Source organism: Lipotes vexillifer, unplaced genomic scaffold (assembly GCF_000442215.2).
Source record: "Lipotes vexillifer unplaced genomic scaffold, Lipotes_vexillifer_v1.1 scaffold365, whole genome shotgun sequence".
NCBI classification, from domain to species: Eukaryota; Metazoa; Chordata; class Mammalia; order Artiodactyla; family Lipotidae; genus Lipotes; species Lipotes vexillifer.
The window spans coordinates 1813204-1836085 of record NW_006781263.1 but is presented as its reverse complement, the minus strand read 5'-3'; the positions used below and the strand labels follow the sequence as shown (position 1 = coordinate 1836085).

Sequence of the window (22882 nt, the reverse complement as noted above, 5' to 3'; positions counted from 1 at the left end):
TGGAGAGGGTGTGGAGAAAAGGGAACCCTCCTACACTGTTGGTGGGAAGGTAAGTTGGTGTAGCCACTATGGAAAACAGTATGGAGGTTCCTCAGAAAATTAAAAATAGAATTACCATATGATCCAGCAATCCCACTCCTGGGCATATATCTAGATAAAACTATAATTCAAAATGACACATGCACCCCTGTGTTCATAGCAGCACTGTTCACAATAGCCACTGACAGATGAATGGGTAAAGAATATGTGATACATATCTACAGTGGAATACTACTCAGCCGTAAAAAACAACAAAATAATGCCATTTGCAGCAACATGGATGAACCTAGAAATTATCATACTAAGTGAAGTAAATCAGACAAAGACAAATATCACATAGTCTCACTTACATGTGAAATCTAAAATATGACACAAATGAAACTACCTATGAAACAGGAACACACTCACAGATATAGAGAATAGACTTGTGGTTGCAAAGGCGGAGGGAAGGTGGGGGAGGGATGGAGTGGGAGTTTGGGATTAGTAGATGCAAACTAGTATATACAGAATGGATAAACAACAAGGACCTACTTATAGCACAGGGAACTATATTCAATATCCTGTAATAAACCATAATGGAAAAGAATATAAAAAAGAATGTATATATGTATAACTGAATCACTTTGCCATACAGCAGAAATCAACACAATGTTGTAAATCAACTATACTTCAATTCTAAAAAAGTTTTTTTAAATAAAAATTAGGGCTTCCCTGGTGGCGCAGTGGTTGAGAGTCCGCCTGCTGATGCACCGGACACGGGCTCGTGCCCCGGCCCGGGAAGATCCCACGTGCCGCGGAGCGGCTGAGCCCATGAGCCATGGCCGCTGAGCCTGTGCGTCTGGAGCCTGTGCTCTGCAACAGGAGAGGCCACAGCAGTGAGAGGCCCGCGTACTGCAAAAAATTAAAAAAAAAAAAAATAATAATAAAAATTAAAATTAAAGAAATTATCCCTGAGGAAGCCCACATGTTGGACTTACTAGACAAAGGCTTTAAATTAGCTATTTTAAATATGTTCAAAGAACTAAAGGAAATCATGTCTAAAAGAACTAAGGGAAAGTATGGGAAAAATGTCCAAGTAGAGATGATTAATAAAGAGAGAGAAATTATTTAAAAGACAGAACCAAACAGAAATTCTGCAGTTGAAAAGTACAGTCACCAGAATGAAAAATTCACTAGAGGGGCTCAGCAGCAGATATGAACAGGTAGAAGAAAGAATCAATATACTTAAATACAGGTCAATTATGATTATCTAGATTGAGGAAAAGAAAGAAAAAAAAATGAGCAATGAACAGAACCTCAGAGACCTGTGGGATACCACTAAGCATACCAACATATGCATAATGAAAGTCTCAGAAGGAGAAGAAAAAGAAAGACACTATAATTTTGAAGAAATAATAGTGAAATCTCCCCAAATATAATGAAAAACATTAATTTACACATCCAAGAAGCTCAACGAAGTGCAAGTGTAATAAATTCAAAGAGATCCTCACCTAGACATATCATAATCAAACTACTGAAAGCCAAAAAAAGAGAGAATCTTGAAAGCAAAAACAGGGAAGTGACTCCTTACATAAAAAGGATCCTCAATAAGAGTAACAGGTGACTTATTATCAGAAACTGTGGAGGCCAGTAGGCAGTAAGATAACACAGTCAAAGCACTCAAAGAAAAAGACTATCAGTCAAGAATTCTATAGCCACCAAAATGAACGAGAGGAACTCCCCTGGTGGTCCAGTGGTTAAGACTCTGCACTTCCACTGCAGGGGGCACTGGTCGGGGAACTAAGATCCCACATGCAGTGCAGCACTGCCAAAAAAAAAAAAAAAAAAAAGGCAAAATTAAGGCGTTCCTCACTAAACAAAAACAGAATTTGTCACAACCATACCTTCCCTATATGGAATACTACAAGGAGTCCTTCAGGCTGAAATGAAAGGGCACTAGACAGTAACTCAAGTCTGCATTAAGAAATAAATAGCACTAGTTAGGGTAACTACACTGGTAAATATGTATTTAACTATGTTGGTACATATAAAAGCATAAATATATTTTTCATGTAACTCTAGTCTTGTCTTTTAAATCATATAGGAGAAAACAAGAAAACATTTTTAATCTTACAGTGCAGTACCTTGAAAAGTACAGTAGTACAGTACAACAGCTGGCATACAGGGATTGGCATTGAGTGAACAGGCAAGAAGAGTTACTGACTGGAAGAGGGAGAGGAGGTGGGAGATAGAGCTGAAGGATCGCCAGCAATAGGAGACGGAGGGCAAGCTGCAATTTCACTCATGCCTGACGCTGATGGAACACACGTTTGCATCTCTGAAAGTTCAAAACTTGAAGGTTCGTATGTAGGGAACTTACAGTATATAGAAAACAAAGAGCAAAATGGCAGATGCAAATCCTACCTTTTTAGTAATTACATTAATTTTAAATGGATTAAATACTATAATTAAAGCCAGAGACTGGCAGAATGGATTTAAAATATGATCCAACTATATGCTGTGTAATGAGACTCATTTTAGATTCAAAGACACAAACAGGTTGAAAGAATAGGGAAGGGAAAAGATATATCAAGAGAGCCCCATGGAAAAAAAATATACTATGCAAACAGTACCAAAAGAAAGCCGAAGTGGCTATGTTAATCAGACACAATAGATTTTAAGACTCAAAACTGTAACTAGACACAGGACATTTTACAATGATAAAAGGGTCAATCTGTGGAAAAGATATAACAATTAGAAACATGTAAGTATATCTAAAAACAAAGTCCTATCTGAAGCAAAACCCAACAATAATAGTTGGAGACTTAAATACTCTACATTCAATAATGGTTAAAATAACTAAATAGAAGATCAATAAGGAAACAGAGGACTTGAACCAACTATAAACCAACTAGACCTAACAGACATATAAAGAAGACTCCACCTACCAACAGCAGAATACACAGAATATATATTCTTCTTAAATGTACATGGAACATTCTACAAGACAGACCCATATGTTAGGCAATAAATCAAGTCTCAATAAATTTAAACGGATTAAAATAAAGTTCTCTGATGACAATGGAGTGAAATTAGAAATCAATAAAAGGAGGAAATTTGGCAAAGCCACAACTATGTAGAAATTAAATAAGAAACTCCTAAATAATTAATGGGTCAAAGAAAAAATGACCAGGGAAATTAGAAAACAGTTTGAGATAAATGGAAAGGAAAACACAAGATCCTAAAGCCTATGGGAAGAAATATTTAGAAGGAAATTCAGAGCTGGAAAAGCTTATTAGAAAGAAGAAAGAACTCAAATCAATAACCTAAACTTCCATGCTAAGAAAGTAGAAAAAGAAGAACAAATTAAGTCCAAAGCAAGCAAAAGGAAGGCAATAATAAGATTAGAGCAGAAATAAATGAATTAGAAAATAGAAAAGCTGGAGACAATCGACAAAACCAAATGTTGATTCATTGAAAAGATTCACAGATTGACACACCTTTAGCTAGACTGACCAAGGAAAAAACAAGACAAATTACTAAAATCAGAAATGAGATTGGTACTTTGTTACCAACCTTACAGATATAAAAAACGTAAGGGAATATTATGAATAATTGTTTGCCAACAAATTAGACAACCTAGACAAACTGGACAAATTCTTATAAAGACACGACTACCAAAACTCACCCAAGAAGAAACAGAAAATCTGAATACGCCTAAAACAAGTTAAGCAATTGAATTAGTAATCAAAAAATTTCCCACAAAGAAAAGCCCAGGACTAGAAGGCTTCATTGGTGAACTCTACCAGATATTTAAAGAAGGATTAACACCAATCCTTCAGAATTAATACCAATCCTTTACAAACTCTTCCAAAAACAGGTGAGGAAAAACTATTTCACAACTTATTCTATAAGGCCAGCCATAAAACCAAAACCAGACAAAGACATCACAAGAAAGAAAACTATAGACCAACATTTCTTATGAATATAGTTGTAAAAATTCTCAACAAAATGTTAGCAAACCAAATTCAGCATAATATACAAGGGATTATATCCCATGACCAAGTAGGATTTTTCCCAGGAATGCAAAGTTAGTTTAACATATGAAAGTTAAGTGATATAATACATCATGTTAATAGAATAAAGAACAATTAAAAAACCCAAATTATCTCCATAAACACAGAAAAAGCATTAGACAAAATACAACATGTGTTTATGATTTTAAAAAACTCAGCAAACTAGGACTAGAAGGGAACTCCCTAACCTGATAAAGTGCATCTATGAAAAACCCATAGCTAACATCACAGTCAATGGTAAAAGACTGGAAGCTTTCCTTCCCTCAGATCAGAGTTAACACAAGAATGTCTGCTCTTAACACTTCTATTTAACACCATACTACAGATTCTAGCCAGGGCAGTAAGGCAAGAAAAAGAAATGAAAGGCAAACAAGATCAGCATTCTGTGTTCAAGCAACATGAGACTTAAAATTGTTGAGATGGCAATACTCCCAAATTGATTTACACAGTTAATACAAACTCTAGCAAAATCCCAGCAGGCTTTTTTGCAGAAATTGGCAAGCTAATACTAAAATTTATATGGAAATAAAGGAACCCAGAATAGCCAAAACAATTTTCTAAAGAAGAGAAAAGCTGGAAGATGCACACTTCCCAATTTCAAAACTTACTACAAAACTAGGGGTAATTTAGACTGCACTAGCATAAAGATAGACATATAGATCAATGGAACAGAACTGAGAGTCCAGAAATAAATCCATATATCTACACTCAATGGACTTTTAAAAAGACATTATTTTTAGAGCAGTTTTAGGTTCAAGGCTAGAAGGGGCTGGAATTGTTGTTTCCGTTCCTCCACGCAGGAGGCTAGCACCTTCTGGAGCTGGGTTTTTCCTTCCCTCAGGTCAGTCAAGCTCTGGCTAAACAGCTTCTCCTGAGGGCAGACCTTGTTAATAACAGAGCATTCTGGCTCCTCTCCCCCTTCCCCTCCCTGACAGTCACTGTGAGGACCTGGTAGAACTAGGGGTAAAACTCACAAAAGTGTGTGGGGCCTCTGTGGCTGGGTCCCCTGGAGTTTCTCTCGTGGATCTGCCCACACTGAGCCTTGTCAGTCACAGTTCCGGTTTCTCTGTCCAGCACTGAGTCCTGCAGAGGCGTCAGCTCTGCTCTGGGAAGCTGTCGCTGTCTTCTAGTAATCTCTTGGTCTCTCCAGAGAGAGACAGCATATTGCCCTGGGACCTCACTTCTCTGTCAGATCTAAGAAGAGATGTTGATTTTCGGCTAGTTCAGCTTTTTACTTGTTAGGATAGAGTGGTGACTTCCAAGTTTCTTACCCGTTGGACTGGAAACTGACTACATTGTAATTTTAAGAGCTGCGTATTAACTTTTCCTATAGATGTTCCATAAATTATTTAATGAGTCTTGTTTTCATGGACCTTGGTTTGCTTCCCACCACCTACCCTTCCAAACCATGTGCAATAATTATCCCTGAGTGTATGACTCTCTGCACACATGTGAGTAGGACAGCCTCCTAGAACAGAAGTTGCTCCGTCAAGACTGCCTTATAGGATACCACTGTCCAAAGAGGCCATTATGTCATTATTAAGAATTTTTCATTATACCACATGGTTTAAACAGCAAAATTATATTAATCAACATTCTGATTCATCAGTATAAACAGTATTTGTGACATAATATGTGACCTATTATCAGTAACAAAGAAGTCTTAAAACAGGCAAAAATCACCAATTACCACTACCCTAATCTAACAACTACTTTCATTTTTCCTGTACTCAAACAAAAAGTTATTTAAATAGATGGCTCCAAGTGATGGGTTACTGTGGAGAGCTTCAGCTGGCCGTATGCTGAAGGGGACTCAGAGTATATACACAATAGTGGTCATTTAGTGAAGACTTGAGGCCAATCAGTGATCAGACTTATGAGTTTGAGGCCTTTGATTTTTCACTTTCAAGACCGATTTAGGGAGTATTAATGAACTAACTCAGAACAGGGAGTACACCGCAGCCCTAAGTACCTGTCTCTCTGTTGGTCTGCTTAAGGCCAAGATACGAAGTCAAAGGGTAGGCAGGCCTTAGAGATGAGAAAGCCCCCTAGGAAAGGACAAAGGAAGTGCCCCGGAGTTATTCCTTTCAATCAGTTCCTCTCTAACTCCTCTGACCCACTAAGAGAAGCAAAAGACTCCAGGCCCATTCCCAGGGCCAAGAACTGGAAAGAAACAACAAAATCTAAATGGTAACCTGCACAATCAATAAAAATAGCATGTACCCACGATTTAAATGTTTACAGAACTGCAGAAAGCGAAAACAGTGACCACTTCAAGATGGCACTGTTAACGAGTACTTCCTGAAAACAGAAGCTACAACTCTCTGTGACGGGAAATAGTTAAATGCCAATTTTGCCAGACTTTTTAGAATACGGAACTCTGGTCCTCAACAAGCTCTAGTAATACACTAATTAATGAGAACATTACATATTAATGTCTATAATAAACCAATAAGTAAATTGTTTATGGTTTGCCTGATTTGTTTTATCATTCTCTCTCCCCTACACACATGCATATGTGTATGTGTATATACATACACACCATTTTCTCCTGAACCATCTGAGGCTAACTTGGAGACACCCTGCCCCCTCCCCCTGAACACTTCAGTGTGTACTTCCTAAGCACAGGGACATTCTCTTTCACGAGCAGAGTTCAATGACCAAAATCAGGAAATTTAACATTGATGTATTTTCCATTCCACAGTCCACATTTAATTGGCACAGTAATGCATACTGCCCCTCCCCCTTCCCTCTCCCCACTGATAACCATTAGTTTGTTTTCTAATATTTTTTGTGGCTTCTTTTACTTGGCATAACATTTTCAGGGTGTCTCCATGTTGTATCAAATGTAAGTATTTCATTCTCTTTAATGGCTGAATAATACTCCATTGCATGGATATACCATATTTTGTTTATCCATTTGTCAGATGATGGACATTTGAGTTTCCACTTTTCAGTTGTTAAGAACGCTGCTGCCATGAACATCTGTGTACAAGATTTTGTGTGGGCATATGTCTTCACCTCTCTTGAGTGTGGAGTTTTGGGGTCATATGGTAACTATGTTGTGAGTACATTGGTACACAATGGTAACAGCGTGAGGAACTGTGAACTGTTTTCCAAAGGGGCTACACCATTTTACATTCCCACCAGCAATTATTTAAACTTGCATAACAAAAAAGAAACCTGCAAAACTACAAGAAACCTGCAAAAACTAATTGCTGCTCGGCAATGCTAATGTTTGAAATGGCTCAGACAGCTGTCTCTTTTTTTAAAAAATAGTCTGTCATTTTGTTTGCTTAGCAACAGGAAATAGGGTGGTCTTTAACCTTAAAATTCTGAATATTATTATGTGTCTTCTCAAAGCAGCTTCTGAGCCAGGGAAGCTGAAGAGAAAAATGCTGTGTTTCACATTATTATTGACAGTGGTATATTAGGAATTGAAAAGTTTTTGAGAGACAGCTGTTATTGCCAAAGGAAGGAGTATCTGTCAGTGTTTAAGGATCTGACATAACGATCAACTTTTCTATACCTTCCTATTACTTTCTGTAGTTAAGTGTTTGAGGTAAATCTGTAATCCAAGGTTTTAGTTCATTTCTTCCTTTTCCTGTCACAGTTATCCATCTGTACCTCTTAAAAAATATTGGAGAGGACATGTTACCACTGATACCACAGAAATATAAAGGATCATAAGACTACCATAAACAACTATATGCCAACAAACCGGACAACCAACAAGAAGTGGATAAATTCAAAAAAATCTGAACAGATAAGTTACTAGTAATGAGGTAGAATCAGTAATCAAAAACTTCTCAATAAACAAAAGTCCAGGACCAGAAGGCTTCACTAGTGAATTCTACCAAACATTCAAAGCAGCATACATACCAATCCTTCTCAAACTTTTCCAAAAAAAACAGAAAAGGAGGTAACTCTTCCAAACTCATTTTATGAGGCCAGTATTACCCTGATGCTAAAACCAGACAAAGATGCCACAAGAAAAGAAAATTACAGGCTAATATTCTTGATCAACATAGATGCAAAACTCCTAAAAAATATTAGCAAACTGAATTCAACAATATATATATATATATTTTGGCTGTGCCACACGGCTTGTGGAATCTTAGTTCCCTGACTAGGGCTTAAACCCAGGCCACAGCAGTGAAAGCACCAAGTCCTAACCACTGGACTGCTAGGGAATTTCTGACAATATATTAAAAGGATCATATACCACAATCAAGTGGAATTTAATCCAGGGGTACAGGATGGTTCAATATCTGCAAATCTGTAAATGTCATATACCACATTAAGAAAATGAAGGATAAATATCATATGATCATCTCAATAGATGTAGAAAAAATATTTGACAAAATTCAACATCCATTCATGATAAAAGTATCAATAAAGCAGGTATAGAGAGAACACACCTCGACATAATAAAAGCCATATAGGGCAAGCCCATAGCTAACATCATACTCAATGGTGAAAATGAAAGCGTTTCCTCTAAGATAGGAACAAGACAAGGATTCTCTCTCTTGCCATTTTTATTCAATATAGTATTGGAAGTCTTAGCCAGTGCAATTAGGCAAGAAAAAGGAATAAAAGGCATGCACACTGGAAAGGAACAAGTAAAACTGTCACTATTTGCATATGATATGTATTATATATAGAAAACCCTTAAAGACTCAATCAAAAAACTGTTAGAACTAATAAATCAATTCAGTAAAGTTACAGAAAACAAAATCAATATGCAAAAATGTTGAGTTTCTATACATGAATAATGAAATATCAAAAAGGGAAATTAACAATCCCATTCATAACTGCATAAGAAATACCTACGAATAAATATAACCAAGGAATTGAAAGACTATATACTAAAAACTATAAGACATTAATGAAAAAAACTGAAGAAGATACAAATAAATGGAAAAGATATCCTGTGCTCATGGATTAGAAGAATTAATATTGTTAAAATGTCCATACTACTCAAAGCAATCTACAGATTCAATGTAATCCCTATTAAAATTCAAATGAAATTTTTCACAGAAACAAAACAATCTTAAAATTTGGAAATGCAAAAGGCCCAAATAACCAAAGCAATCTTGAGAAAGAAGAGCAAAGCTGGAGGCATCATGTTCTTTTATTTTGAAATATATTACAAAGCTACAGTAATTACAACAGTATGGTATTGGCATAAAAAGACACATAGATCAGTGGAACAGAATAGAGACCACAGAAATAAACCCACACATATGGTCAATTAACTTACAATAAAGGAGCCAAGAATATACAGTAGGAAAAAAAGCCTCTTCAATAAATGGTGCTGGGAAAACTAGACAGCCACATGCAAAAGAATGAAACTAGATCACCATCTAACACCATACACAAAAATTAACTCAAAATGAATGAAAGACTTGAATGTTTTACAAAATCATAAAACTCCTAGAAGAAAACATAGGTGGTAAACTCCTTGACATAAGTCCTTGGCTGTGATTTTTGAATGTGATACCAGAAGCAAAAGCAACAAAAGCAAAAATAAACAAGTGAGACCAGATCAAACTAAAAAGCTTCTGCACAGAAAAGGAAACCATCAACAAAAAGGCAACCTACTGAATGGCAGGAAAGATTTGCAAATGATATATCTGATAAGGGGCCAATATCCAAAATATATAAAGAACTCATACAACCCAAGAGCAAAAAATTATCTAATTAAAAAATGGGCAGAACCTCAAGCAATTAGAGAAAGAAGAACAAAAGAACCCCAAAGCTAGCAGAAGGAAAGAAATCATAAAAATCAGATCAGAAATAAATGAAAAAGAAATGAAGGAAACAATAGCAAAGATCAATAAAACTAAAAGCTGGTTCTTTGAGAAGATAAACAAAATAGATAAACCATTAGCCAGACTCATCAAGAAAAAAAGGGAGAAGACTCAAATCAACAGAATCAGAAATGAAAAAGGAGAAGTAACAACTGACACGGCAGAAATACAAAAGATCATGAGAGACTACTACAAGCAACTCTATGCCAATAAAATGGACAATCTGGAAGAAATGGACAAATTCTTAGAAATGCACAACCTGCCAAGACTGAATCAGGAAGAAATAGAAAATATGAACAGGCCAATCACAAGCACTGAAATTGAAACTGTGATTAAAAATCTTCCAACAAACAAAAGCCCAGGACCAGATGGCTTCACAGGCGAATTCTATCAAACATTTAGAGAAGAGCTAACACCTATCCTTCTCAAACTCTTCCAAAATATAGCAGAGGGAGGAACACTCCCAAACTCATTCTACGAGGCCACCATCACCTTGATACCAAAACCAGACAAGGATGTCACAAAGAAAGAAAACTACAGGCCAATAGCACTGATGAACATAGATGCAAAAATCCTCAACAAAACACTAGCAAATAGAATCCAACAGCACATCAAAAGGATCATACACCATGATCAAGTGGAGTTTATTCAAGGAGTGCAAGGATTCTTCAATATACTCAAATCAATCAATGTGATAAACCATATTAACAAATTGAAGGAGAAAAACCATATGATCATCTCAATAGATGCAGAGAAAGCTTTTGACAAAATTCAACACCCATTTATGATAAAAACCCTGCAGAAAGTAGGTGTAGAGGGAACTTTCCTCAATATAATAAAGGCCGTATATGACAAGCCCACAGCCAACATCATCCTCAATGGCGAAAAACTGAAAGCATTTCCACTAAGGTCAGGAACAAGACAAGGTTGCCCACTCTCACCACTCTTATTCAACATAGTTTTGGAAGTTTTAGCCACAGCAATCAGAGAAGAAAAGGAAATAAAAGGAATCCAAATCGGAAAAGAAGAAGTAAAGCTGTCACTGTTTGCAGATGACATGATACTATACATAGAGAATCCTAAAGATGCTACCAGAAAACTACTAGAGCTAATCAATGAATTTGGTAAAGTAGCAGGATACAAAATTAATGCACAGAAATCTCTGGCATTCCTATATACTAATGATGAAAAATCTGAAAGTGAAATCAAGAAAACACTCCCATTTACCATTGCAACAAAAAGAATAAAATATCTAGGAATAAACCTACCTAAGGAGACAAAAGACCTGTATGCAGAAAATTATAAGACACTGATGAAAGAAATTAAAGATGATACAAACAGATGGAGAGATATACCATGTTCTTGGATTGGAAGAATCAACATTGTGAAAATGACTCTACTTCCCAAAGCAATCTATAGATTCAATGCAATCCCTATCAAACTACCACTGGCATTTTTCACAGAACTAGAACAAAAAATTTCACAATTTGTATGGAAACACAAAAGACCCCGAATAGCCAAAGCAATCTTGAGAACAAAAAATGGAGCTGGAGGAATCAGGCTGCCTGACTTCAGACTATACTACAAAGCTACAGTAATCAAGACAGTATGGTACTGGCACAAAAACAGAAAGATAGATCAATGGAATAGGATAGAAAGCCCAGAGATAAACCCATGCACATATGGTCACCTTATCTTTGATAAAGGTGGCAGGAATATACAGTGGAGAAAGGACAGCCTCTTCAATAAGTGGTGCTGGGAAAATTGGATAGGTACATGTAAAAGTATGAGATTAGATCACTCCCTAACACCATACACAAAAATAAGCTCAAAATGGATTAAAGACCTAAATGTAAGGCCAGAAACTATCAAACTCTTAGAGGAAAACATAGGCAGAACACTCTATGACATAAATCACAGCAAGATCCTTCTTGACCCATCTCCTAGAGTAATGGAGATAAAAACAAAAATAAACAAATGGGACCTAATGAAACTTCAAAGCTTTTGCACAGCAAAGGAAACCATAAACAAGACCAAAAGACAGCCCTCAGAATGGGAGAAAATATTTGCAAATGAATCAACTGACAAAGGATTAATCTCTAAAATTTACAGGCAGCTCATGCAGCTCAATAACAAAAAAATAAACAACCCAATCCAAAAATGGGCAGAAGACCTAAATAGACATTTCTCCAAAGAAGATATACAGACTGCCAACAAACACATGAGAGAATGCTCAACATCATTAATCATTAGAGAAATGCAAATCAAAACTACAATGAGATATCATCTCACACCAGTCAGAATGGCCATCATCAAAAAATCTAGAAACAAAAAATGCTGGAGAGGGTGTGGAGGAAAGGGAACACTCTTGCACTGCTGGTGAGAATATGAATTGGTTCAGCCACTATGGAGAACAGTATGGAGGTTCCTTAAAAAACTACAAATAGAACTACCATATGACCCAGCAATCCCACTACTAGGTATATACCCTGAGGAAACCAGAATTCAGAAAGAGTCATGTACCAAAATGTTCATTGCAGCTCTATTTACAATAGCCCGGAGATGGAAACAACCTAAGTGCCCGTCGTCGGATGAATGGATAAAGAAGATGTGGCACATATATACAATGGAATATTACTCAGCCATAAAAAGAAACGAAATTGAGCTATTTGTAATGAGGTGGATAGATCTAGAGTCTGTCATACAGAGTGAAGTAAGTCAGAAAGAGAAGGACAAATACCGTATGCTAACACATATATATGGAATTTAAGAAAAAAAAATGTTATGAAGAACCTAGGGGTAAAACAGGAATAAAGACAGAGACCTACTGGAGAACAGACTTGAGGATATGGGGAGGGGGAAGGGTGAGGTGTGTTAGGGCGAGAGAGAGACATGGACATATATATACTAACAAACGTAAGGTAGATAGCCAGTGGGAAGCAGCCGCATGGCACAGGGAAACCGGCTCGGTTCTTTGTGGCTGTCTGGAGGGGTGGGATAGGGAGGGTGGGAGGGAGGGAGACGCAAGAGGGAAGAGATATGGGAACATATGTATACGTATAACTGATTCACTTTGTTATAAAGCAGAAACTAACACACCATTGTAAAGCAATTATACCCCAATAAAGATGTTTAAAAAAAAAATGGGCAAAAAATCTGAATAGACATTTTTCCAAAGAAGACAGAGATGGCCAAAAAGTACATGAAAACATGCTCAACTTCACTAATCATCAAGGAAATGCAACTCAAAACCACAATTAGATATCACCTCACACGTTAGAATGACTATTATCAAAAAACAAGAAATAACAAGTGTTGATGAGGAGGTGGAGAAAAGGGAACCCTTGTGCACTGTTGGTGGGAATGTAAACAGGTGAAGCCATTATGAAAACAGTATAGAGACTCCTCAAAAAATTAAAAATAGAACTACCATATGAGCCAGCAATTCCACTTCTGGGTATTTAACTGAATAAAATGAAAACACTATCTTGAAAATATATCTGCACCCCGATGTACACTACAGCATTATTTACAACAGCCAAGATATGGAAGCAATCTAAGTGTCCAATGATGGCTGAATGGATAAAGAAGTGGTACAAATATACAATGGCATATTATTCAGCTATGAAAAAGAAAATCCTGCCATCTGCAACACCATGGACTTTGAGACATTATGCTAAGTGAAATAAGTCACACAAATACCATATGATCTCTCTTACATTTGGCATCTAAAACAAACAAACACAAACCAGGTTCATAGATACAGAGAACAGACTGATGATTGCCAGAGGTTGGGGGTGGGAGATGAAAAAATGCGTAAAACTTTTTTTAGTTTAAATAAATTGAAAACATATTGGGAGCTGGAGAAAGTGATAGCAAAGCAAATGAATACAGTTGAAAATATTTTTAAAATCAGGAGTTCATCTTTACTGGCAGAAAGGGGAGAGGACATGCTGATGGAGCCAGCAGCAAGTTAAAAACTACTGTAATGGTGTCTCAGTTAATAATAACTGCTTACAGTTTTCAAAGCAGGTGGATCTTGAATATTATTGTACTTTGAAAAATATATTTATGTTATACTTCATGTTTTGCAGAATACTGCAGTAATTTTATCTTTTCTTATTATTTTTTCCCCCACAGACGAGTGAATTGGTAGGTAACAAGATAAATGCAGAATGTTAAAATGGAGCTGTCAAATCCAATTTCCAGCTTTTCACACAGTACAATTACTGCTCTTAGTTTCTACAAGTCCTTAAGTCACATTGAGAAGATTTCCAAAAACCCCTTAATAAAAATGTACATATAACGATCCTGAAGGAATTATTTTACTTTATTGCGTGTTATAAACTGAATTGTGCCCCCCCCCCCAATTCTTATGTTGAAGCCCTCCTCCAATGTGACTATATTTGGAAATGGGGCTTGGAAGGAGGTAACTAAGGTTCACTGAGGTCTATTAATCCAACAGACTGATGTTTTTAGAAGAGGAAAAGTCCAGAGATCTGCCTCTCTCCACACACGTGCACAGAGAAAAGGACACACGAGGACCCAGAGAGAGGACAGTCGCCTGCAAACCAAAGAGAGCTCTCACCAGAAACCACCCCAGCTGGCACCCAGATCTTAAGACATCCAGCCCCCCGAAGCGTGAGAAGATAAATTTGTTGTTTAAGCTACCCAAAATGTGCTATTTTGTTATGGCAGCCCAGGCCGACTAAGACACCATGACAATGTGATTTTTAACTCTTCATTTTGCCAAGGGGATAGATTCGAGACTCAACCAAATTTTCACAACTGAGGCCAAGAGGAGATGTGACTGGCCACTAAATCCAACAGAGGTTAGAACTACCTAAATTTTTAAATGGGTCCATTAAATTCAGGCTTCAAAGGTATGTCCTGTAAGTTATTCTGTATTGTAATCATGCTAAAATCATCTATTATGAGTTGCTACCACCAAGGGCTTTACTTCTCATTTCCTAATTGGTAGGTAGCTTCTCTGTCCCCACTCCCATAGGTAAGTGGTAGAAAGCCAGGGACACCCTCATACGGCCACCCCAGTGGAGAAGGAAGATGGCTGACGACAGTGACAGTGGGGACAGGGGTAAGAGGATCACTGAACATGTGCCAAGCACTTACCAGGTGTCAAGCAGACTTCTATTCATTACGTTTTTAAACTCTCAAATCAACCATTGTTATTATACTCACTCCAGCAAGACTTACAAGGTCGGACAATTTGCTCTCGGTCACAGGATCCAAACCCAAATACGAGGATTCCAGTGCCCATCTCTTATGCCACAATACTCAAAACTGAATGAGTTAAACTCAAATTGTGTTACTAAACCACAGCTTTTTTTGAAAAAAAAAAAAAAATCCCCAATAATGAATCTGAAGTGTATGCCTAATTTCTTACTCAATTCAACCGGTGCAAAATCAGATCTCACTTGATTCAGCTGGACTATTATACCACCAAGGGAGACCATTTCACTCTCTCCCAAGGTTAGGTGAAAATGCAGCATCTAAATGAATAACTGAAATATTTCACATGATATGGCTAGGCTGTTTTTATTTGACCAGGAATTTCTCCCAACTTTCGAGGAGCATTTCACCCATACTACCTTGGAAGGCAGTGTAGCAACATGGCTAATAACATGGACGCTGAAGCCACATGGTCTGGGTTTGAGTCTGGGCTCTGCCTAGCAGTGTAGTCTTGGGCAAGTTAACCAACTTCTTTGAGCCTTTCTCTAAAATGAGGATACGATAGTATCTACTTCCCGGATTGCTGACAGGATTAAATGAGTTGATGAATATGAAGTGCTTAATGCTGCCCCTGACAAAATACGTGTGCAGTCACTGTTCCCCATTGTTAATATTAGGATTAGAAGCGGAAGTAACAATCTGCAGAGTCATTCTCCACGTGACCCTTGCAGGGAGGTTTACAACAGAGGAAGTGGAACTCCCCAACCAGCCTTTAGCCCTGTGATGGAATTCTCTGGTCCTCCACATTCTCCAGCCCTGGCAGAGTATAATCTTTCTGTGAAGTATCCAGCTCACTTCTGCTTTTAGTAGAACATATTTCACAGTGTAACAGTTCAAAGAAACTTCACAAATCCCACCTCAAGGTTTATGCTCTCATTCACTAATGCCATCTCCACCTCTCCTGGGTGCATATGTTTTGATGTGTCTTTATGTGTATGCTCTAGTCACCACTGATACAAAAAAGCTGGGCAACAAGAAGAACATGCCTAGAGACTAATGGAACAAGGGTTCACCCCAAAATAAGAAATGGCAACGTATAATAGAGAAGGATTACTATATTATAGTAAAATTTGTGAGGAGTCAAATGGGGACCGGAACTTTGTCTTTTCTGTCTATTAACAACAACTTAGTAGACTAATGTTAGAAACAAACTAGGGGGGTGAACAGATCAATGATTACTTCTCTTCAGAGAACACATGACTCTGAAGAGCAGCAACTAGATGCATGAAAACACTGGACTCCTATTATAAAACCGAGCTAAAGTTCTACACTGAAAAAACAGACAACTACTACCTGATCATTCTTCTTAGTGGCGCATTCAAGCTGCTGCTTCTGGTTGAAAGCTGCACAACCACTTTTTAAAGCTATCTTTTCATAACTCAGAATTATCATTAATTTGACAGCTCCTCTCCCCTTCATTGGCATTCTCCATCTCAATGGCCACCCCAACTCAGGCCCTCGGTTCATTCCTTGCGTCTGAATGAACCCTGGTTTTCTCGTCCCATGAGCTCCTTCCTCCAGGGCATCCTGCACAGCACTGCCAGCCCTGCCTTCCTGCGCCTGTGATGTAACTGCTCTGAGCCCCAGTCCTTGCTTCACCTGCCCCATCATGCATGTGCACACACACTGATCCCAGGGGGAAATTTTCAATCCTCGAGCCTTGGACTGAGTTCCACGATGCCCCTTTCCAAGCTCATTTTCTCCCACTTCCCTGCAAGAATGTTTGCCTTTAGCCAGACTGATGGCTTCTCGCCGGGCTTCCTGCTTCCACTCCTTCACTCACAACATCTTCAGACCCAAGAATGTCTATCAAATACCCAGTGACTGGCACCCTTCACACCAGCTCACACACCACCTTCTCCCCTAGGCCGTGGAGGACTCATTGCAGAGGAAGCAAACTTTCTTTCTCCATGTAGCTGGGACTCAGCACACACTATCCCAGGCCTCAGAAAGAACATCGCTTTGTGGGAAGCGCCTCAAGGGCAAGCATCGTGGCATTCCTAGAGGGACCTGCTGCAGCTTCTTAAACAGCACTCACTCAACAACGATCTACTGAATTCAACCACCGTGCTCAGGCCAGTCCCTGGAGACGAGCGCTCTGGGCACAGGGACTAACTCATGTGACTGCTGAAAGATAAAACATACCCCATACGGTAAGGAATTCTGGTTTAGTGTATAATAAGTGTTAACTAATTCAGGGTTCTGCTGAAATATTTTTACCTTTTAATTGATAGAACATCAATGGGAAACTGAAAAAGGCAAGCTATGTCTCAAAATGTTACCTAATTGAGTCTCACATACAGTCAAAAGTCAAAAGTTTTTAAGGAGATGACACATTCCAGTAAAAAGGAAACACTTCTAATTATTCTATGTAACATTTTAAGGAGTTGTCAGCTATATGTCTCTTGCCCTAATTTTAAATATGACTTAAAAGCAAACTATATAACTATATGTAAGGTAAGGAATCAGTAGTGCAAATATAAAAAAAAGTCTCCCGTTTTATTTAAGTACCATTGACACTGTCATACTAACAAGGTGTCTATCAGGAACAGCACAGAAAGAACAAACTAGATTATAGATTAAAAACACGTCAATTATTTCATGACCAAATGTCAAACAGAAAAACTGCCTGAATGTCTCGGAAGTCTATCACATCATACCACATTTGGTATACATCTAATGGCAGAGAAATCATTTATCATTAAAGGCCTTTTTATATAGGTCAGGGTTGCTGGGGCTTGGTGTTTTGTATCTTACAGTTTAAAGAATGCTCTAAAGTTCTAGGTTTTTTAACTTTTTAATCTCTGGGAAGGAAAACTAAAACTTCCTATAAACTCAGATTAATGCCTGTTAATGCACGGAAAAAAGAAAAACTAAAACCTTGCTCCTACTATAAAAACAAAATAGTGTGGCCTCTGTTTCTTTTCTGATAAGAGTCTTAAATACCAAACAGTTAACTGCATAATAACATTTACTGGCAGCCCGGCAGCCTGCTTAGCAGATATATAAAACAGGTAAAAGGAAAAAAAGTTAATTTCTTGGCTGAATGATTCCATCGGTAGCTATAGGGCAAACCTGAAAGTCTTTTAGTAAAGTAGCAGTTGATTCTTCTATCAATCTGTAGCACACATACTCTTCCAAGGAAAGCATTAAATATGAAAATCATATCCCGTTATCATCTGTTTCCAGCTTTCAGTCCAGTAAGCTTTTCTTAATGAATGCTGCAGCCTAAGGAGGAAGCATGCTGTTGGCTTCTCTGAATAATGGAGTGATGCTCCCATTTTTGCTTATTACAATATCGACTGGCTGAGGGGGTTTCACACAGTCACAAGTGACTACTCTTGCCAGCATGCTCCAAGTTATTACAAGATGTTTTTAGACATTTCATCTAAAAGAGCTTTACTGCTTTTAGTGAAGAAAACATCTATGGTCTTGAGCAGAATCATTTATATGGAGATAGGCGGGAGGATTAGAAGCCTGCATTACGGCAGATACATAGCAGAATTTATTTAAGTATTCCTTGCCATTCATTTTGTCTGTTGCTGAGATATGCAATCCTTTCTTTCCACTTTATCTATGAAAAGGTTAAAATGTACAAAATTACGTATACAAAGAAAAGAAGCAAAATGCCACATTTCATTTACTTCTCATTTAAAACATTTCTGGAACTAAAAAAAAGGCAGCTACAAAGCATTATTTAGAAAAACAAAATTTCACCTACTAACAACACTGAGGTTTTCTTTGGAATCTATCTCTTACAGCCACAGTTGACTGCCTTTCAGCAAATTTAACTGAATTATACATTAAAGCAATACTCTATAAGCAAATGTCTTTAAATAATCACTTAAAGTTTAATCAAAAAGATCTTTGTAATAAGACGATTTTATTTACAACAGTATCCTAAAAGATGAACACGCCAAAAATCCTCCGTTAACAGAAAGTTTATCATTTAAATTTATTACCTTTTCTCTGTCTTCATCTTTCAGTTCACCTTTTTTTCCCAGGCTATCTTTTGAGAGTAGCTGCATCTTCTTAATTTGAGTCTCATATTCAATCTAAATATAAACAAAGTTTGGTTTTGTGGATATTATTACAACTAGCACCTATTTATATTTTTCAGACTTTACAGCATAAAAAGAACAGTAAAGAGAAAGTAAAAACTGAAACTGCTGAGAAACTCAATTTATGTTAGAAAACAGACAATTTCACAAATAACGCATCAAAAGCTGAATTCTATAAAATGTTACATGTTTTAAATAAAATAACATTTGATGGATTTTCACTTAGTCCTTCATCAATCTAGGAAATAAAACCTTGATATATTAAGCTATCATGAAAAATCCAGTTACTTTATCATGAAAGTTACACATTTGATGGTGCCTCTTCTGAAAAGTTCTATCCTAAAAAAAGGAAGAGAAAGCAATCCTACTGATTTCTTATCTGTATGGTATCCACATAATATCATGGTCCTACTTGTCATAGCAACTGAGTATATTATTTGCTAGATCATCAACTGGAAACAAACTCCATTTTTTTTTTTTTTTCCCCCCCGGTACGCGGGCCTCTCAGTGTTGTGGCCTCTCCCGTTGTGGAGCACAGGCTCTGGACGCACAGGCTCAGCGGCCATGGCTCATGGGCCTAGCTGCTCCACGGCCTGTGGGACCATGGCACGAACCCGTGTCCCCTGCAAACTCCGGATACAAATACACTGTAGATGTCAAAGATCAGCACCACAGGCATCAAGTTTGCTCTCGTGCTAATAACTCATAAAGATGTCTGTGTCATTACCACACTATAATTGATGAAAGTGATTCCATCATAAAACGACTTTTTCTTAAAAGCAACACATAAAAAGCACTTTGATTCATATGTTAGTAAGTAAAGACTTAAAAAGTCTCCGCTTGTGGTCCATCACAGATAAGTATCAGAACATTTTTTAAATGAGGCAGTGATGTACTGCAATTGGAAACACACCTATAAGATAACCAAATTAGAAAACTGTTTTCTTAGTTCTCAGTCCGAAGATAAAATAGGCCCGAACTTTTGTTTTGACACACAAGAAGTGAACAGACAATAATAACCAAAATTGACTTGTCTCCCTCAAACTATCTTAAAAGGTATTATATGCTGCCCCATTTTTAATATGTTAAGCAGGGAGTTCTTTTTTCTCTATCAGAATGCTATTAACACAGTAGATTGGCAGTAATGATATAAATAGAGACCTAATTAAATCAAAGTTTCATAAGGCCAGTAAAAATGACAAAACAAGCCAAGAAAAGATAAAGAAAGAAGGCAATTAAGAAAATACAATTTACATCTCTCTGTTCTATACCTACTCCTTTGAACTCAACAGATATTTAATTTTTAACCCCAAGAGCTTTAAACAGGCACACTCTACAAATTCCAAGAGAAAATACCTTTAAAAAGAGATGAGGGGTGATTTACAAAACAGACAAACAAAGTAAACAGAGGTTTATTAAATAATAAACCTTAAACAAAAATTCTTTGTTCCTGTGGCTACAAATGTTTTCTTATGCTCTTTGAGATCAGTTATAAACATGCAACAGGCATTGTACCTGACTTCCTCATTATGGGATCATTTCAGAACCACAACTCCAAAAGACAGAGCACTTTCTCATGGAAATATAAGAGTATTATTCATTTTACTGAAGCAAAAAAGTGCTAACTGCTTCAGGACTTCATAAAGAACAGCAGGGAAAGTATCTTCAAGAGTCCAATGCAGGGTGACCTCCCTGGTGATCCAGTGGTTGAGAATCTGTCTTGCAATACAGGGGACGCTGGTTTGATCCCTGGTGGGGCTACTAAGATCCCATATGCCGTGGGGAAACTAAGCCTGAGCACCACAACTACTGAGCCCTCGCACTCTGAAGCCCACATGCCACAGCTAGAGAGAAGCCCACTCACCGCAACGAAGAGCCACGTGCTGCAAAAAAAAAATTTGAAAAAAAAGTCCAATGCAGATTGTTCTCAATGCATATGATACATCTGAACTGTAGCTACTCTTCCAAATTAATGATGCAAATAAACACTATACAATGTATTTGAAATTTTACAAGTTACTATGATAAATTGATAATCGACACAAACTATAACTCTGCATGACCTAGGACTGTGGGTTTGCACCTACAACTGTCTTTGCTCTCCTTCTTTGCCTTTTATTTATATATACAGTACTCGGTTATTATACATCCAATCCACCTCCTGAACACTGGAGAGCAGGGACTCTCAACCCACAGGGCTCCCCAGTTCTACTTCCTCCTTTATCTGCATTTAAACAAAGGGTTATACTATGTTTAAAAGGTTTTTTTATTTTTTAAGTTTGGGAAACATTGCACAGATGAATCTCTCCAAGGCTTTCCAGCTAAAAATGCCTGATGAAGCAGGAGAACATGTGTCCTCATGTACATCTATTTCTCTGACCATCAGTCTTTCACGTCTTATTCCCTATTTCTTCTCTGAATCAGGTCCCATGGGCCTCTTCTATCTCCACAATACAGGAGGGCTTGCACTGCATCCTTTCTCTTGGGTGCAGACTCAGGTCCCCGTTCCCTTCTTGCCACGCGGCCTAGATTCCTCACAGTCAGATCTGCTGCTTCAGAGGCCAAACGACTCACGCCTCAGTAGCATCTGCTGGCCTAGAGCCTCTCTAAGGACAATCCTCTCATCTCCCAATCAGGAACTTGCTCTGTCCTGTACTGCCTCACAGCACTGGATTTGCTGCTGCCCACCTAAATTTAGAAGGCCTTTCCTACTCACTTCCTTACTCTGCACAGGTGATTCATTTCAGCTCAACTAATGAAATCTGCTGACGGTAATCTGGGGTCGTGGGAAGAGGAGCTGGAGGTCCTGGCATGTCTGGGATCTCTCCATACTCACAATGTGCCCCAGTTTTCATTGTTTCCTTCTTTTCTCCTGTATTCTCACTTACATTCCTTCAGTTTTCCCTCGTCACATCACCACTTGCCTGAAAGTGCCAGTATTACCTTTTTCATAAGCTTCCTTTTTTCACTGGTCTTTGAAACTGTACAGTAATTCTCAGTTACAGAGCTGAATTGACATTGAAGATCAGCTGGCCTGGCCTCTGCACATTACAGTTGAAGGATGGCTACAGAGAGTTAAATAAACTAATGTGACTCTCAGATGAATGTGAGAGATTCACAGTCTTTTTGTTTTTCCCTCTCCTGTTTTTTTCCAGTATATGGGCTTCCTCTTAAACGTGGAACTTTTACCAAAAGATAAGGAGGAATATTTATTTATTCAACTAGGACATATTAACAGGCAAAAAAATGGGGTTTGTTACAGACTTTGTCTTCAGGACCCAGAAGGTCATGCTCTGCCCACAGTGGCTGTCACAGTGCTTAGCAGGAATTGTATGAGAGCTCAAAAGATTTGTTCTCTTCAAATTTTATGCCCTATAGGCACATGTAACCTGATGACTGAATTTTCAACAAGATCACATCTTTAAATAATGACATTATGTCTTCAAAATGCTTCTGCTATCAAACACAAATGCTCCTGGGTGGTTTGCCATGGGTCCAATCACACACGTTCATCCTCACATAGTTGTTTACGGTCCATAAAAGAAAACAAGAATATGGAAGAATTACTTTTCAGTCAGTGCTTACTGAGCACTTACTATGTGCCACTGAGAGCACTGAAATAGTAAGACAAGGAGCTCACGGTGAGGTGGGGAAACAGACATGC

The 22882-nt window shown here is 37.8% G+C and overlaps 1 protein-coding gene across 1 annotated transcript in view; it reads right to left on the bottom strand.

The window, feature by feature from the left end:
- Positions 1–22882, bottom strand: part of KIZ (kizuna centrosomal protein) — a 121295-nt gene that overhangs the window by 81951 nt on the left and 16462 nt on the right. Inside the window, exon 4 of the mRNA XM_007454530.1 lies at positions 19120–19212. Within this exon, the coding sequence (XP_007454592.1) occupies positions 19120–19212 (93 nt within the window). The remainder of the gene's footprint in view (positions 1–19119; positions 19213–22882) is intronic.